At 36.8% G+C, this 19,903-nt stretch overlaps 1 protein-coding gene across 2 annotated transcripts in view; it reads left to right on the top strand.

Moving 5' to 3' along the window:
• The first annotated feature begins 12,603 nt into the window (after positions 1-12,603).
• The window catches only part of mocs1 (molybdenum cofactor synthesis 1), a 13,542-nt gene continuing 6,242 nt past the window's right edge, over positions 12,604-19,903 (top strand). For both annotated transcript variants that reach the window (XM_016662185.1, XM_007575162.2), the window contains exons 1-7: positions 12,604-12,877; positions 13,622-13,733; positions 14,691-14,858; positions 16,526-16,690; positions 17,785-17,846; positions 18,622-18,733; positions 18,879-18,991. In XM_016662185.1, the coding sequence (XP_016517671.1) occupies positions 12,704-12,877; positions 13,622-13,733; positions 14,691-14,858; positions 16,526-16,690; positions 17,785-17,846; positions 18,622-18,733; positions 18,879-18,991 (906 nt within the window). In that variant the 5' untranslated portion in view covers positions 12,604-12,703. The remainder of the gene's footprint in view (positions 12,878-13,621; positions 13,734-14,690; positions 14,859-16,525; positions 16,691-17,784; positions 17,847-18,621; positions 18,734-18,878; positions 18,992-19,903) is intronic.

The following is a 19,903-nucleotide window of genomic DNA, read 5'->3' as shown; positions in this document are numbered from 1 at the left end:
GTCTGGACCCTGGAGACCCTTTTATGCCTCTCATTTTTAGTTTTTGCAAAGAGTTTCTCAGTCAATAGCAGCAGCTCCCTGTGAAAGGCTACCATTGACAGGGGGGTGGAGAGGTTTAGTGTTCGATGTGTTAGAGTGAGCTGACCTATGCAGGACGATTCTAATCTGGGAGAGACAAAAGGTGCTTTTTAAACCTAAAGCTCTGCTTTCTTAGTGTTGTGGAGGTAAAATGCGACAAAAATGGGTGTAACATTAAGTGATTATAATTTAATTGAATTGATTTCATTATACTGTTAAATGCAGATGTGCACCTTTTTGTGAATGCTGCCTAATAACTAAAACACTGTCTGATGTTTTTCTATGCACTCACTAAAAAATTTCCACATCCTTAACTTTTTCACCATTACTTTAAAATATATATCTATGTACTCCTTCCTCACAGATGCCCCACACGTGGCATCTTATGACGGTTTTTAGAAACTTGTGGAAATTTTTATAACACCTAAAGCCTGCTTATTAAATGTTTCCTAAACTCGTGGCACAATATTTGGTTGAGGCGCTATTGGAGGCACAGTTTCAGTACTCTTGGCTATATCTGTACAACACATTTTTAAGAATATTTTCTTCCCTTATTCTCTCTCAAGTCTAGTCTGGCTGGATGAGAACTGATACAGCTCTTCATCTCAAGACTGTTTTAGAGGCCACATTATAAGGTCTTGTCCTTATCTCTGAAATTATCTACATGAAACGTGAAATCAAAATGAAACCAAACCAAACCAAACGCAAAGCAGTATTTAATAAATGATTAGAAAGGTTTCCACTGAGCAATACTCTCAGTGTAGTTTGTATTGCAAATTATGATTTAGTAGTTTTTCTGTTTTAAAAAAAAAATACATGAGAACAATGATCTGTTTTTATTCTTCCCACACAGCAGCTCTAACTTAATGCTTCCCCACTTTTGTTTCTTTTCTTATGAATATTTCTGTGATTGATAATCTCCAGGTAAATACAGCCGCTGAGAGGCCCTGGATCTCTCATCACTTTTTGGTAATATAAAATTAGCATTCCCTCAGCCATGGCAAACACCACTTCTTAAGCATACCCGACAGAAGATAATGGGCTTTTATAGCTCAGCTGTTATTGGGTGTGCTCTTTGTGAAATATCATCAAGGACGTGAGGGAAACTCAATCACATGGTTGAGCTGGCATCTTACTCCCATCCATTTCTGACATATTGCTCCCTAAAATGTCACAGCAGCAAGATCCGCTCCGAGAATGCAAAAATCTTTCCTTCGGGGAGAAATGGGAATATTTTAGTCCATGGCGTGCTTTCAGGTAAATGTACAAAGCTGCATTTTCCAGCACTCCGAATGCCTGGGGGACGAACAAAAGTAAAACTGGTTCAGAGGAAACTTGGTCTTTACTGCGAGGCAGAGCGAGTTTTCATTTTTTTATATGAGACATAGGAGCTCTGTGGGCACATTCTATATTTTCTTATCCCAGTGTGCGTTATGGAGAATTATCTGAAACAGAATGAGAGTAGAGAGTGCTTTTCTGATATGTTCTTTGAATTATGTTGTTCTCTTGTTGTTATGTAGTGTGGAGGGGATTTTGTTTGTTTCTGGAGGCTCAAAGTCTGAGCTAGAATTTTTTTTCATTTAAGCAGGAACATTTTATTTACTGAGGAAAACAACTTACTCGAGACAAAAAATGTTTCTGGTTCAATGGTCTATGTTAATACTTAATAGAAATGTGCAGATGATTTAACAAGTGTGTCAACACTGATATAACTCTTCAATAGTTTTACTGCATTATTATAAAAGCATTCAAACATTGTTTTTTTGTCAGAAATGCAGTGTGTGCTTCTAGACGGTGGTCGGTTTTGGTTTCACATGGATTAAAAACGCTTGATAACTCACTGCTGCAAAGTTCTGATATAATATGTGATAGCATGCCCACAGGACAAAAGTAACTACTGATAAAAAAAAAGTAAAAAAAAAAAACAAAAACAAAAAAAAACTAAGCTGTCCAGATGCATATATTTGAGACTTTGCAGTGTAACTCAATTGTCAGTGTAGATGAGCTGAGGGCATTTTGAACCCAGAACTCCCAGTAATTGTTGATAAAAAAAGAAAACATTTCTTTTATTCACATTTACATGTAAGCTAAAAACCATCAGTCATAACATACAAACCACAAAATGAATGAATAAATAAATAAATAAACATTTGTAATTAGGCTCAGACAAAACTATGATTTTCTCTTGAAGATCAAAATACCGTAACAATTTCAAGCAGAACCATCAGAGTGCAGGGCAGATGATAAAATAAAAAACTCATAATTCTTTCTGTGCAGATACCAGACGTTCACTATAAAGAAGTGGAGCAGATTTTTTTTCCCCCCTGCATTTCCAACAAAATGTTTCTGATTTGAAATGTAGGGGCTTTCTATGAAGAAGTATATGTGGATGGATACAGCCCAGAGCCTGATGCGTCATATTCATATAAGAACTCACTCCAGTGCAACAAGAAGCTTTATTTTGTCCAAAAAAAATAAATAAATAAATAAAAAATTTACATCATCGCAAAGACTAGGAGAGGATAGCAGTACAAAATCTATTTTAGAAAAATCATCCTGGAGATGATGAATTTGGAGGACTTCAAAGATATGAGCATGGTTGGTAAGGCTTGAAAAGAGTTGAAGAGCAGCGAGAGAATGAGTAAAATGTGGGATTCTATTGAAAGCTATTGTCAGGGCTTTGCAGGTCAGTAGATGGCTTTCACAGCTACTTTTTCCACATTCTGCTGCAAGTACTGTCTCTCAAGAAGAAACACTGGGCAGCCTAGTTGAAATACTACATGAAATAACAATAGTTATTTTTTAGTAAAGGGCTGCATGATGAAACAATTGCTAGCACAGATGATTGCAGCAAGAAGGTTCTGTATTTGAAACCTGGCCAGGGCTCCATGTATGGAGTTTTACATGTTGAGACGCAGTCTGGGTTCTGAAGCGTCCTCCCACAGACCAGTCTTATGTATGTTACATTAACTGGTCTCTATGTTGCTATTGGGTAAGCATTTGTGCCTGGTTGTTTCATCAGAGCATCTTGGTGTTGCCCTGTGACAGACTGGGACCTGTTTGTTCCCTGCCTCTCACCTACTGACAGCTAGAAATACATTAAACAAAAAACAAGTGCCAGCTATATAGACTGACTGCATTCTAAATTGACCTTCAATGTGACATTCAAATTGTAAATGAGAAAAGCGTACTTTCTGATGAATGACTGATTGTTGCGTGATACAAAAATAAATTTGGCATCTAATAAAATGACTTTTCTCTCAGAGTTCTGATTGCATTCTAACAATGTAGGGAATAACCTGAAGTTTCTTACTCAGTGCAGCTTGTACCGCAAAAATCTCCTCCAGACACACAACCAGGCAAACTCCAAAACTGTGAACTTTTGGTTCACCTCCTTCAGCCCAGGTAGGTAATAATTAACTGGGCAGGATGGATTGAAATAACAACTTAGTCACTTATATCCTTGTGAGTGTATGTATTCTTATTATTTATTCCTAACCAAACAGCCAGAAAATGAAGGAAATGGAGCCTTGTTAAGGGCTGAACACAAACTACAAATTACTAAGTGGAGTAGAAAGGTAAAAAAAAAAAATACAGATGACTTGTGCTTATTATGCAAGAGATTCTAAGATCATGTAGTGTTTTATAACAGTTGGTGACGGTCAAAATCCTGCCAAGACACAAATTTGTTCAGATGGTTTAACTATGTGTGATTTTCACACATCTTTCTTTGATATAAATAACTGTTAAGTTTTTAGGACTTTTTTCCCCCCAGTACCTCCTGATGAAATAATGAAGATGCATGCAGGCACACTTTACTGTTGCAGCTAGAAACCCAAAACACAGCTGACTTTCAAATTTCTTTGATCATAACTTTTATTGCAGAGAGCAGCATTTTTTTTTTGGATAAAGATATGTATTTAAAGGTTACTGACATAAATGCAGCGAAAGCAGTTCTGAAGTTCTTTCAACTTAGTGTTCAAAGCACAACTTCTGAAAACCAACATTAAAAGATGCTGCATCAACCACAAGCAGAAGCTGGATTGCAAGTTTTGCACTCTTCTGCATGATTTACATTTTGCCCATTTAATAAATTATTTCTTCCTTTATTCAACATTTAGAAAAGGTAAACATAGAAAAAAACACATTTCTTTATTTTATCTAGGAGAGACGGACACTGCAGGACAAGTGGATTTGTGTCCAAAGGGAGTTCAGAGATGAATAAGGAGGACAAACCTAAATTATTCACATGCTGACTACCTTTTCATTAATCCCGGAGAACCAGAAAGTGCTTCACCTCTGCAGAGGTTAATAATAGCTCCAGCAAAAAACAGCTTAAAGATGGGAGATGGTTCAAACTGCTGAGGCACAAAGTACACTCTAATCTTAGAATATAGACTGTGGACTCTGTGTTTCAACAAGCTAAAACTATTGCTGTGTGGAGAGCAGATGCACTAAAGAGTGGAGATTAGAAAACATACAAGTTGACTAAAATATCACAGACTTATGAATTATTTTCTATATTCACAGAATATCCGAGTTAAATCAGTATTATCTTTATGAATTTAGTTTGGACTTGTTTTATATGTTTTAGTTTTGATGTTTGACAAATATTAGACACGTAATAAATTGTCTTTACATTAATTTCCATTGGAGGTCATTTGCTTAAAGCCATAAGGTATGATCTTTACAATTATTATTGTTTTTATTAGATGGCATTTTTAAAATAAAAATGAATCCAAGAAAATAATGTTAGCAGCTCGTGTTCTGCTCTTGCATTTTTAAGGCTGCACACCAGCAAAAACAAAATAAAAAGGCTATATCATAAAATTGTAAAAAGTGCTGGAGGAACTTTGGGAGAAAAAATGAAATCCAAGTTTAATGACCATGAAACTTAGATGCATAATGGCAATTGTTCTGTGCTGCATGTGAAAGTGGGGGCTTTGATTATAAAATCAATGGATGCAATCAATTTGCATAATTAGGAAAATCCGGTTTCCCAGACCACTCTTATCTTGGAGTTGTTTTGCTGTTCTCTTCCTCTCGTTTCTGAACATTTTTATGTCCCAGTTTCTCTTGTGGCTAACACCCACTCTGGGAGAGAACTGATAAAATGCCTCAAGGATTAACTACAGAGAAACAATCCCTGTGCTGAGAATCTGTGTCTGTGTCTGGAAGTTAAAGAGTGAAGTCAACAGAGAATTGCAAGTTAAAATTGGAAAAAAAATAAAACAGCAGTGTAAGGCATTGATTATCTTTAGTTTATCACTCATTGGATTTTCCATTTGGTGAACTATGAAGCTGTTAATCGTCTTGAAAAATTGATTTACGAAATCTCACCATGTCATGATTGGTGGGTGTTTGTTTTTGTTCTCACTTTTTTTTAAAATTTATTTTAGTATGACTTATTGATTATTGACATTGATGGTGTTCCATACAGATTAATTCCTCGCTGTTGAAATTCTTTGTTTTTTCTTGCATTCTGTTCTTTGGGTTTTGCTTTAAATTCCCATTTTATTATTAGCCTTTACTTTTAATAACCGAGATCATACATCCCTCCCAAGTTTGCTTGTTCTGTGTTGTATGTATCCTAGAAACAAACCTGTCATAGTGACAAAAATACCTTGACCTTTGTCTTGTCTGGCTAGAAGTTTACTTCAGCACGTGTGTTTGGCTTGTCCAAGTGGACAGCTAGAAATTTCTGTTGAGATGATAGGCGAGGTCTTAATTAAGGAACATGAATCTCTTGTTTGGCCAGTGCCTTCTTAATACATGACAATAACTCAGATCCTGGTTCATTTGTTTAGTATTAGTTTTATTCACACAAAATTATGCTTTTGTAATAATTACAGTACATCATTTTCACATAAACCCCCTTCAAATCAGTGCTGATAAAGATCTATTAGCTTGACTGTCACAGTCAACTGTTTCAGTGAAAAGATCAATTTGTTTTTTAGACCTCTGATTTTTTTTACCACATCAGAATCAATGTCAAATCTCACTTGACTCCATACAAAAGCAACTTGTAACACATGATTTTTAACTCTTAAGCCCACACAAACACTGTAATATTTCCACTCTTTTAAATTATGCACACATAGACTAAACTTAACTTTTTCCTTATTTGTGGTAAGAGTTCAAAAACAACCATTTCAATAATTTAAGAAACTCCGTGGGCATGTAAAGGGTGTTGATTTGACAGTGACATGGTGCCGTTAGTCAGCCAGACAGATGCAATGTCAAAAACATCAGATTGTCTTATTCATCATCCATCTTGACATGTTGGTTGTCATGTTTTTCTCCCTTGTTCTGTGTGTATGACAGTCAAAAAGGCTAAAACTTTGACGGTTCAACAATTGGCTTCCACAGAATAATTTCCCTCATTAAAACGATGGAGATCCTCTCATAGGGTGCCAGTGTATTCTTTCTGTAGCACAAAGTTCACCAAGCATGATCGTAAAGAGAGACATGAATAGGTCCCTTTGCTCTCATGTGCTTTTGAACTGCACAGAAAGGAATATGAAAGTATAAGCTTGCCAAGAGAGTCTAAAAGCACATTTAATTGCTGTGCTGCTCTTTACACTGAACTGGATGGAGCTGGTAGGACCTGACTCAGTAAAAAGAGCTTTTTACCTCCTTTAAAAGGCCAGAAACAAAGCTGCTTTCAGAATCATTATGCTTCTTGATAATGACTGAAAGAACAAGCATGTTCCCCTTCGTTTTTCATCAAGTTTTTCCTTCTGAATGGGTTAAATAACTCCTTCTCCACTGATTCAGAGCGATGCATGCATTAATCTTGCAGTGCTGCCAAGACCTGATTGGTGGCAAACAGAACAGGAAGGCGCTGAACTTCCCCCACCGTATAGGCAGAAAATGTGGAGGCTCCTTGCCTCCCAAATGGCTCAACAAATGCTGATGACTAACGGCTGATCAGCCTCATAGACCTGCACCACCTGCTTACTGGGCCAGGCGCACCGGAGCCTCGACGAGTGCCTCGCTTGAGGGCGGAAATGATTTCACTGGCTCCCCGAGGCTAATCAGGAAAGCTCCACCTGATGTGCAGATAAAGAGCATCATCTGTGCATTTCAGCTCATTAAAAAGAAAAAGCTGCATCAGCAACAAAAATAACGATGAAACGTGCATTAGGAGCACTCCCTCTCACATATGTTATGTTTGACTTTTTGTACAGAAGAACAGTTTTGGGGTGTTTTCCGTCTGGTTGCCAAAACACAATTGGTTTCATGACCTCAACAGCTGTTCTGGTCAGACACAGTTTTGTTTAAATGCCTGTCAGAGTTTTTATCTTAAATTTAGTATTACGCGATTGTTTTTATTAGCTAATTTAGAAATCATCCTTTGCTATGACGAGCAGTTTTTGATGTAGGTTAAAAGACTGATCTGCTCTTGAAGGCTGTAAGGCTGATTAGTGTGTAAATATAAATTACAAATACCACAGTGGTTTCAATATTTACTTGTTTTCATTTGAATCTTGTACATTTTAAAGATTGCAGGCTGCATGTGGCATTAAACATTTTTTAGAGTTGTTTTTAGCAGCAAAGGGAACTCATGAGCAAAACAGCTGTAAAGACATTCAGTTTTCTTTCCAACAAGATTTAATATTTAATACTGGATTTGATTGTTGTTAGGGCCTGCAGAGAACTAGTAATTATGTTTGTTGTGCAATTAGAGAAACAGACATAAGCAGGATTTAAAAGCAAAAGGTAAGATATTTCCCACAGGGGTTAGCGGGGAGGAAATATCACACATTTAGTTACTTCAGGATGTATTCAGTGCTTTATGTTTCATGCTTTTTGCACATTAGATTCCCGTCAGCGCACGATCAATAGTAAGAAAGTAGAAATTACTTATTCACTATTTGTTTACAGACAACAGTGATCTCGTGCCTTGTGCAATTTCAGACAAAAACTGTGTCAGTCTTGCCCTTTTAGCTATCCCTGTCATATTTTGAGTGCAGAGGTCTACAACACAATGTGCTCAAAGGCCATAATTTGTCTAAGATGGTGTAGGGACCCATACGAATAAGACAGCCTGTCATTTATTTCAACATCTGCTGAGCTTGTTAACATTTTCATTTATTATTCAATGGGAAGGGAATTAAACGGTACCGAATATACAGAAGTACCAATACTCAATTATAGAGTCTAAACTATTTATTTAAGAAAATGACTTTAGCAGAATTAATTCACACACAGAGTAGATGTAGGGCAGGCACCCCATGTACACAGGATATAGTCCTCAACATGGTCTTTCTGGTGGCTCCTATTCCCAACCCTGAACCTAAACGCGCTTTGCAGAGCCGTGGAGCCGTTTCTGATTTTACTTTCACATCTGCAATTAACTCCTAATTCACTTCACTAGTTTATTTCTTTGACTCATCAGTTCATGTGTTCAACTCTCTTTGAATCATCTCCATGGAGACAAAAACACAAAGCAAATTCTTTCTATATACATATATAAATTAGTTTTTTTGGTAAGCAATATGCTAATATTGATTACAAGAATATTACAAAACAGTGTCTGAGCTCAGAAAATGATGCAACTCTCACTTTCACCCTACAACTGAAGGCGCAATGGACATTAAAATAACAGAGTTATAACAAAGTCTGGTAATACAACTGCGGTTCCATATTCTTAGCCTTTCTGGCATTTTTATTGTACACGTTTAACATGTGTTTAAAGACACATTAAATTACAAGGGTTTAAATGCCTCTGTTTTCTGTCTTTACGCAACTGAATGTAGACATTAATGCTTTTAATCCTTTGGTTACACCGCCCTGAACATAACAGCCCTTAGAAATTAGCTGTAAGAGTGTGACACCACATGGTGCTGGCCATATGCAAATTTATGTTCCCTCTTTTCCAATAGTAAATGACTCCCACGCAGAGCAGGAGAGAGTGTGCTGCGGGGACGAGAGTGGGAAGCAAGCCTGTGATTTAAGGAATCACTTCTACGAGCTGCGCTAGTTTTAAATACCTCTGCTTAATTGCTCTGTCATGACAGGGTAATTGCCACCTCTGGTACAACCACAGAGGGTGGTACCAGCAGGCGGGCATGCAGAAATCCACCGAGAGCCGGGGAGTGGAGCAAAAAGGGGAGAAGTGGAGCTCTTTCACTGTGGCTTTGATTGGCACCTGCTCTCCTGGATCCAACAAGATCTGCGTGCTTCATATTCAGCCTGGATTTGGGTGCATTCAGACTGCGGCACTCCTGTAGACGTGAAAAAGAGACATTTGGTATTAAAACTGACTGCATGATTGTTAAAGAATTATAATTAATGATATTATTTAGATTTATGCTGTCTCTAATAAATGCACTGATGTAGTTGTCACAAGGCTTTGTGTCCAACCTCCACCACATTAATTAATGCACTGTGTTAAACCTGCATCTTGAAAATGAACGCAGAGATTTTGCATTAGAAGCTGTGAGCATCTCGTTCCTGTTCAGGTGCAGCTGGCAGTTTTCATCTGAATCTTTAACCCTTCAGGTTAGAAGTATTAAAATAATAAATATGGAAAAAAAAAGACAATAAACATTAAAAATTAGTTTTTTACAAATTGAAGGAGCAGACAGAGCTGGATACAGGAGGAGTGATGAAAGTAGAGGAAAGCAAAAAAACATTACTGTTAACATGAAGAGTCAAAATGTTTGGGAAGTAAGTAGTAACATTTATTCGGAGTGATCTCACCAAGACACGAGTTAAAGTCAGATCAAATTAGAATAACTGAATACTAAAGGGCAAAAGGGCAAAAGAAGAACAAGCAATAAAATAAAAAAAACTTGGTGATTTTAAGTTTTGTGAAACGAAAAAGTGAAACTCCAACAACTTAATATTACACCTTAATGTAATTAGCTGCTTTTAACCACCAGGGACTGTTCCAGCCTAAGTAATGGACTTAATTATAAAGAGCAACACAGATTAGAAAAACTGTGCATCTATTTAATTAAAGGTCACCAAAGTTAAAATAAAAGATTTCCACAAGACAGAAAAAAAGCATGAACATGGCAGCTGGAGCAGAGAAAATCATGTGTAGAATCAATCATCTCTGTAGACACCCACCTCAGGCAAATGACAAAGCAATCAAACTTGTGAACCAGCAAGAATTTCTGAACTTCCACAGCTAGATCGTACAAATTAAAGACTTTAAACACAAAAAAAATCCCTTCAGTCAAACACACAAAACAATGTGCATGAATTTAATCCAATAAGAAACTCTAACCCTGCCCAACAAATTTTGTGGATAGCAGCAGACGTTGATGCAAATAAATCTCTGGAGCATATTACAGCAAATAAAACAGTGATGAACGGGAAAACACAAAATTAAATATTTTGTGTTTGCTAGAGAACAAATAAGTGGAAACATTTCTCATAGAACAGCTGAAAATCTTTGGTTATCAATGCTGAGGGAGTTAGACGAGTGACCAGAAGGCAGGTGGCTGGAGTCTGCAAGGCTAATGGAAACAAACCAAAGACAAAAACATAAATGACCCTAATGATGCTTAATCTACACCAGCTGGTGGTGAAGCAGATCATCCTGCATCAACCCACACAAAAACTGGTTGAGCCAATGCCAGCTTCAGACAGGAGGAGGAGCAGAGAAGCCAGAACAAGCCAGACTTTACCAATAAATGGGTGTTGTTATGGAACTTGCCGAGTACTTCAGTGTAATTTTCCCAATCTGTAGGAGTCAAAAGGACAATAAAACTAAACTTCACAATGAGCAAAAAGTAAAGTTGCCTCAAACAAAGCAGAGGAACTTTCTTCATTATGTTTTTTCTGCATGTAAAATCAGTTTAACTTGAGTTGTATTATTTGCAGGATTTAATACAGAATGGTACAAGTTTTAAACGGGACTCATTAATTCTGCTTTTTCTTCATGTTCAGCATTTTCCATGAATTCATAACAGTGTTGGAAAAACGCTTTGAGCAAAATGCATAAAAAAAAAAAAAATAAAAAAAAAAATCCAAGACCATATTTTGGTTTAGAGTACTGCAACTTGTGAAGTTAAACCACAATCATTGCGACAGATTGCTGTAACAGGATGAATAATGACATTCAATTCATATTAAAATTACAGGAATTTATTTTTTAAATAAACGCTAACTCAGATTCTGATCATCTGTTCAAGTTTGTTTATTTTGTAGATTTTATTTTCACCCAGACCACAGCATATTTCAGACTTTTTGCAGATGTTTGACTTTGTGAGAAAGTCAAACATCTGAAAAACAATATTTTCAGTTCTTGGTGGGGTTCGCTTATGTAAATAGTTCTCATTAACAACAACAAAAATATTACAGAGAAAGGTAACCAATGAGCTAGCAGGGTTGACATTAGCAGATATTGAGACAGATATAGACCAAAAACGAACAGCGTTAGAGTTCAAAAAAGGAGTCTTGAATACAATACACCTCATCAGAAATCACCAGGAGTCTGCAGTTGTTTTTCTGATTATAGCCTTTGGAGGTGGTCATTATTTGTTATGTCGAGAATTCTGTGCGTGTGTGTGTGTGTGTGTGTGTGTGTGTGTGTGCGTGTGTGTGTGTGGGTTTTCAAGATAAGAGCTGATAAAAATAAAATTTCTGCCACTGCATTTGCAAATGAGATTCTGTTTTTGTTATTTTGTAGCCTGTAAATGTACCTTCCTTCTTATGTCCACTGTTTTTCATCCATATTTATTTTTTATTTTTTTACTTAACCTCATTTACAAGAGTGTCCTGGCATATATTTCAAGACAATGCTAAAACATAACACCCACATACAAAGAACAAAAATAGATGTACTCATTAAAAAATCAAAGAGTATCAAAATATAAGCAAAACTACAACAGATCCCGTAAATGTAAACATCTGTGAATGCATTTTAGGTTTAATATCATTTACTTGACGTAATTGAATTTGAAAATGTGAAGTCCAATAGAGAGAGGACCAAATATTTTAAATTGCACTTCCCTCTAGTGGTTAAAAGACGAATTGTTCCTCAAAGTTTTTATGGATTTTTATGCGACTTTTACATCATAGATAATAGTTTTAGTCATCAAAAGGTACAGTTCTTGTTAGAGGTTTACACGAGGTTATCAGTGTTGTATTCATTTTCATTCATTGCAACAATTTAAGTGATTTGAGCAAAACAAACTCGATTTTTATTGATTTTCTCTTTTACAAACATTGGACGAAGAAAAAAAAAACACAAATACTTTTTGTCCAATAGACACAATTCTAATACATTTTTAGTAAATTCCACACCGTTTATAACAAACACAATAATACACTTTTTTTTTTTTTTTTACCAATAACTCGTTTTTTTTTCTCTTTAAAATACAATTTTGCTTCGCTTACATGGTTCAAATATGCGGTCTGTTTTTAAGTAAAACTACTAAGGCCCCTACATACAAATACCACAACTTACATCTGATTGCCGTAATCCAATCTAGACGAGCGGTTTTAACTACATTACCCAGCATGCAGTGGGACATACGTCTGTTCACTTGATTGGTTGGTGAGTCTCCGCCCCTCACAGTCCCCCGGTGTTCTTAGGGTGAACTGGTATGTTTCTAGGAAAGCTCACTACCACTGGGTGTCCGAGCTGTCAGAAAGCAACACTAACATGGCTGCTGGAACCCGTATCTGCTGCAGTTTGAGAAATGCCAGAACCTTCTTCGCTCGGTGCCACAACAGAAGCGAGCAGCGGTTGTTTTCCAGCTCTACGCACCAGGAGAATGAGCTTGAACTCCGAGATTCCTCAGTGGCTGCTGCAAACTTCCAGACCAGACCCAGCTTGGTAAGACTGGTGCTGGAATACAGACTGCAGGTTAAAGCTGGGGTTCTGGGTTCACGTCCTGGAGTTTTCCCAGTTCGGGCTAATGAGGTTTGGTGACAAAGTTGTTAAGAAACTGCAGTCCGAGTTCACGTTGAGGCCTGAATCAGACCATCTTTCCGGGTTGATTATTAACCAACACCATGCTGACTAGAAATACATGTGATTTAATGTTACAAATAACCAAGATCTGCTTTCTAAATGACCAAGATGTGCAAAAATAAACCTAATGTTTGTTTTACTTTTCATGACTTGGATTCCCTTTTTGTGAAAAGTTCTCTATTTCTGCACAAAAATCCATTGTTATGACATAATCAATGACTGAATTTACCTTAAACAAAGTCTATCTTATAGTAACATGAACATGAGCTTAACACTGTTTCTTCCAGCCTCTAATGCTAGTGAAAACGTTCTGCTAAAATATAGGACTGGATTATTTTGGTAATCGTTTTATTTTAGGAAATCAAAAGATTATTTTTAGTTTGATTCTGTGCTCCATCTGATGGGGTGACACATTCTGGCCTTTTGGCCTATAACCTTCTGGCATCTGTAGGTCACAGATCATTTGGAAAAAAAAAATGTTTGCTCAAGCTTTTTATAAGCAAATAATATTATTTATTTCTACTAATTGAACAAATGTGTCTGTCAACACTGTTTCAAAGACACATTTTTGTTATTAGTATTTATTTTTCTGGTTTTCTCTTCCAGGAGAGATTAACAGACGAGAAGGTTCTACCGTTTTCAGCTTTCTTGACTGACAGCTTTGGCCGCAGACATAACTATCTTCGCATCTCTCTGACTGAGAAATGCAACCTTCGCTGTGAGTAAACTAGGGCTGGGATGAGACCCGCTGTACAATAAACCTGAGTAAATTTACCACAACAAACAAGGTAATGAGTGTCTGCTGCTAAAATAACAGAACATATTGATTACATTTGTTGTTTTATCTATAACTCTAAATTATAATGGTTTATTGTGGTGGATCTGATGAACTTTTCTCCTTGCTGCAGAAGCAACAAAGCTCAGAAGAGCTGTCATGACGATCGTTGCTAAAAGTTATTTTCCATTTCACTTATCGTTGCTTGCAAAAATTGTAACTCTACAGGCTGGCTTTCTTTAAGTTTCATTGTAGTTTTCAGGTGTTTGTTGCACAGAATTTAATACCCTTTACACTAATTTTTCATAATCAAAGAATGCAACTTTGATGGTTTCTGTTTTGTTTCTTCCAAGACCTCCAAGTTTTAAATTGATCTTAGTGTTTTTTTTTTTTTTCATTAAGTATTTAGATCCACTATGTTTGAATAAAATCTGCCAATAATGTTTCGATTCTATCTTGAAAAGAAACGTATCCCTAACTATTGCTTTAAATGAAAGCAACAAACTGAAATAGTCAGTTTGCTAAACAAACGTATTTAGATAAAATTTGTTTCACTTAACAAAAAACACGTATTAGATGGACAAATAAGCAAATCTTTGTAGTACAAGAATGGATTATCAGAACAGTCGTGAGGAAGTTATATTTTTTGTTGGACTCTACATTTAAAGGGTTAAAATTTTACTCACAGTTTGCTTTTAAATAATTCAACTATTTTGATTATGTAGTTTGCATAAATTTAGATTTTGGAATAATAGCCTGTCTAATAAATGATCATGTTACAAAATTTTGACTTTAGAATAACACCCATTATTCTACTGTTTCCTTTTTCCTCCTTCATGTTTTGTGCCTATAATGACGTGTTTTTATTTAGCTCGCATGTTGGCTGTTCCTGTCGCTCAGGTCAGTACTGCATGCCAGAGGAGGGAGTGAAGCTCACGCCGCGGGGCCAGCTGCTCTCCACCTCCGAGGTGCTGACCCTTGCTCAGCTCTTTGTCCGAGAGGGAGTGGACAAAATCCGCCTCACTGGAGGGGAGCCTCTCATCAGACCCGATGTTCTGGATATCATTGGTAAGAAACACTTACTGGGCCTTGAACGTGTTCACACTTTGTTGTCGTTACAGTCACAAATGTAATAGTGTTTTATTTAGATTTTTATGTGCTAAACTAACAACTTACTACATAATTGTGAAGTGAAAAAAAAAATGTTTGGATACAAATACACACCACATTTTAAGTAGATGAATGTAACATTTTTCCTACCTACTTGACATTAAAGCACTATTTGAATGGTTTGTCAGATAAAATCCCAATGAAATTCATTGAAACCTTTGCATGTAATATGTCAAAATGAGCACAATACAAAGATGGAGGCTTAGGATGTCAGAAGCTATTAGCAAGAATGAACAGAAGACTTCTCTGTGTGACTCCTTTCTGCTCCGATTTATTAATTATAAATTATATTTATGAAACTACGATCTTTGTCAGATCAAAAGAATGAACAATGGATGACACGCTCATAAATGTTCCTCCTACTGAGATAACAAGCTCAAGGCTGAGCAGCAGGAAGATTACAATACAGAATACAAGATTCTCTTCTTCTCCAAAATGCCCCGAAACTGTGCTTAGATTTGTTTTTACAGTTAGACTTATTTTAATGAGCTGAATTAATTATTTCTCAAGTAGTACACACGTTCCTTTGAAGAGGACTTTTTTTTATGTTTCTCTCAGTGATATCTCTGAAAGCTTCTGCTGAACACGGGGTTGTTTATATGGCTTCCTGAATGATCAGATGGATGTTGTAACAGTCCTCTCAGACGGTGGCTCATGTGCCAGCCCAGCTGACTGCACCAGAACTGAACAGATTTTTGCTGCATTCCTTCAGGTTGAAACAAAAGTTTGTGGAAGTGAAGATGCTTTGTCACATTGCAGCAGTTGGTTCAGTTTAATGACTGATTATCTTTGCCTTAATTTTACAGCCTCGTTTGTAAATGAACCTTTTCAACCTCTGCTCTGTGAGCCGCCTTTGTACTGTTAACGACACAGTCACAGAAAGAGGACTAAGGGCTGTGGCATAAAGATAAACACTTACTGCAGTGTCATGGGTCAGGTGACCAGCGGGATGTCAGGCGACTCGTTTTAAGCTCTAAGCTCCAGTGGAAAATTAACATTAATCTTTTAATCCACTGCTTTTCTGTAGAACATTATGTTTTTTTTCCTTTAATTGTGGTCTCTCTAACTGATATTTGGTTAAAAATGATAAGCACAGATTATAAAATATGAAAGAAAGAGCCAGGAGTTTCAAAAACAATCAGTTTGAGACTCTTAAGAGACACTTATGTCATCAAGGTTTTTGTATGTTTTTGCTGCTTTTGAATTCAATTTAATGGTTGATGTACTTAAGTTAGAACCACGGGCCATTCTGCTGTCAGTGTCATCCAAAGCTGTCTTGCCGCAAAGCAGAAACTTAAGCATAAAACAAGTAGAAGCCACTGCTTTATTACAATTTCTCAAGATGATTATTTCAATTGCAACAGTAATAAGGTATAAGTATTTTGTGAACTCTGTAGTGTTTTGTAGAATGAAGTCCTACAAAATGCTGAGTAATGCTGAGTAATCTGTTTTTGAGAGCAGTTTAAATCATTCAGTCACTTGTGGTTTGACATTAAACCCTTTGGTTTATAGAATACATTTTTCTTCACTCTTTCATTTTTCTCTTCTGCTTTTTTCTTCTGCAGCTGAACTGAAAAAGCTAGTGGGTCTGAAAACTGTTGCAGTTACAACCAACGGGATTAACTTATCCAGGCTTTTGCCGAAGCTGAAAGATGCTGGACTGGACCTGATTAACATCAGCCTCGACTCTTTGGTTCCAGCAAAATTTGAGTTTGTAGTCAGGCGAAAAGGTGAGGATAAAGATTTAACCTGTAAGGACTGTTGAAGCGCACCCAGACACCCCTAGCAAACATGTGGTAAAATAAACTGTTCTTTATTTGCAGATTTTTTTTCCCCATTATTATTGAACCCCTACTTCTCTCCCGTAAAATTTGACATGATTGCTGCAAACAGAGAAAGAGATATTTTAAATAAAACCTGAGGTAGAGAATCAGGCCCACAGCATCACTGATTCTCCACCATACTTGATATTTGGGATGAAGAACTTTTCCGCGGATTCATATTCATCCTACATGCCAGAGACCTTTAATCTTGGTCTCATCTAATTAAAAGAGATTTTTGGGAGTGATATTGACTAGAGACAACTGGTTGCTATGGAGACTGATGCCACTCTTTGTTTTTATGTCCTTAACCAGCCGACTCTCTGTGTCTGATGACAAAGTACATTTGGGAATTCATTCAGGCAGATCTTTTTCTATCCCGAGTTACAAAACTGCTAAAAATCAGAATCAGTGCGTTTTGTATGTTGCTATGGTTGTTGATAAACCCCAGCAGGTTACAGTCTGCAAGCCCCAGGCAGTCAGCCTAGAGGTAGCAGCAGGCCAGAGCTCTGGGTTGTTGGCTTCAGAAAAGCAGGAACAGATGGACCGAATGAGAGTAGGAAATGAAACGGGAGAAAAAGACCAGAACATGGAAGCAGTGTTGTCTGTTCATTTTCAGATTAGTTGCTGAAAATTGCAAACTGAATTTAATCTTAACGTTTGAGATTAGTAGAACAATAAATGTGATGTTTAATTTCCATTGTGGCAGATCAATTAACCACCTCCCACAGAGAAGATTACCTGCAGCTCCCTGGATTTGTTTTATTTTCTGCTCATAGAAACAAATGATCATATTCTCTATAGTTGATTGTCATAAAGCTCTGACTACTGCAGAGGGATTGGATGCTGATGTTTTTACACTTATGAACAAAGAAAACCTTTAAAGCTAAAGTAGAACACGTTGAAGGAAATATTACTTATTTATTTTTGTGTTGGTTTCAGTAACTTCTTTATTAACGATACCCTTAACTTTTATTGACATTTCCATCCTTCTTTCTCCTCAGGTTTTCATAAAGTCATGGAGAGCATTGACAAAGCAGTTGAATTGGGCTACAATCCAGTCAAGGTATGTTTCAAACTTAAGGAATAATCAGACATTTCTCATAAGAAAACATTTCTTAAATTACTCTTTATGGTCACACTTTGTGTAAATACATATAAAATGCTTCAGAAAATTCCACTTTTACCACAGAAACATATTATAATACTGAAAAGTGATTTTTCGTTTTTATTAGAGTGAAGTTATGTCATAAAATTAATCTCACAGAAATAATTGTGAGAACATAACTGGTGCCATAATTATTTGTACTGATGACGATTTGTATAAAATAAAACTGAAGCATTTTTATAATTTTTCTTCATTGGGGCGTCTAGGAACATTCATCTTCCTACGACTTTGTTACACTGGATCATAGATATTGCGTGACACAGTGACCCTTTTCTCATAGCCATTCAGTGTGAAAAACAAGCAAATTTTACATTTTGCACTTGGCAGATGTGTGTTGATCATTATATATCAGTTACTGGCCTAAACTTAACTAGTCTACAGACAGATGAGTGATTAAAATGCTTAAACCAAACTGGGCTGTACCAAACTATACTGGGTAGCTTTCAAGACTTTAGTCATCAGACTTCATTAGGCTGACCTCTACTGTCTGGTCAGAGAACTGCAGTTACACTAAATCTTCCCAATCTATTGTCAACATGCCAAACAGTTGATTACAGACCTTTCAACCTCTTTTTACCATGCTGAAAAAAATCTCCTCCCACTTTGAGGCCTTGTATTTAACATTTTTATGGTTATATAACCTTGGTCTATTGTTGTGTGCTGCCATCTGCAGATCAACTGTGTGGTGATGAGAGGCCTGAACGAGGATGAGCTCTTAGATTTTGTGCAGCTCACAGAGAAGAAGCCTCTGGAGGTTCGCTTCATTGAGTACATGCCATTTGATGGTGAGGTTTTTCTTCTCACAAAATGACTCGGTTCAGGTCAGGGAGGCGTGTATCTTCATGTAAAAGAACTTTCTGTTGTAGATTTTTTTTTTTTTAGCGTAAACCCATGGAACAAATTCAACATGGCTTCCTCTGGTCTCTGCAGGAAACAAGTGGAACTTTAAGAAGATGGTGAGTTACCAGGAGATGCTGGACCAGATCAGGCAGCAGTGGCCCAACCTGGAAAGGCTTCAGTCTGGACCTGCTGACACTGCCAAGGTCAGGTTCTCCACATCTGATGGAACATAATTCTTATATGCTACAAAGGTTTTCACACTTCTTAAACTTTTTAAAATTGTGTCATGATACGACAACAAACTTAAATGTATATTATTGAGATTTTATATATAATTCCATATCACAATTATACACAAGATGGTGTATAATTGTGATACAGAAGGGAAATTATACAAAAATTTCAAGATTCAGTTCAGTTCCCATGACTTTGATGCCCCTTAATAACATCCACTTCAACCACTTGCCTTCAAAAGTCTCCCTAATTAGTAAACAAAGCCAATCTATGTGAAAATTAATAGATAACTTTTTTTTGCATTAAAATGCAGAATTCACACAAATGCAAAAATGCAGTGTGAATTCTGTAACATGAATATTTTTAGTGAAAATTGCAGAAGGATTTTAAGTAAACATCAGAAGACTTGCAGAAATGTCTGCAAGTCTTCTGAAGCAGCAGAATAAATCAAAAGCTTGCAAAATGCAAATAGACTGTAGAAGAGGAGTGAAAACTTTCAGTAAATGCAAAACTCCCACTCAGAGTATTAGAAAACTGTGCAGAACAAAAATTGTGACCTTACAGCTAAACTGTAAGGTCACAACAGTTTATAAGTTAACATGAGCTAAAAAACTACAGCTAGCTGAAATACTAATGATAGCCTATAGCAGGGGTGTCAAGCTCAATTTCATCGAGGGCCACTTCAGCATATTGGCCCCCCTCAACGGGCCACATTGACGGTACAAATCAGGAGTGCATCCCTGCTAAAACACTCCAGACAAAAGGTTGACTTCCCTCATTCAGGTCCATAGAGGCTTATAATGAGTCAATGGTCCAGGTGTGTTAGAGAAGGAATCCATCTAAAGTTCCAGATGGTAGCTCTGGAAAACTAGACTTGGGCA

This window comes from Poecilia formosa, unplaced genomic scaffold (assembly GCF_000485575.1).
Source record: "Poecilia formosa unplaced genomic scaffold, Poecilia_formosa-5.1.2 Scaffold8, whole genome shotgun sequence".
Classification (NCBI taxonomy): Eukaryota; Metazoa; Chordata; class Actinopteri; order Cyprinodontiformes; family Poeciliidae; genus Poecilia; species Poecilia formosa.
The sequence above is the reverse complement of the archived record's forward strand: the minus strand, read 5'-3'. Positions and strand labels throughout refer to the sequence as shown.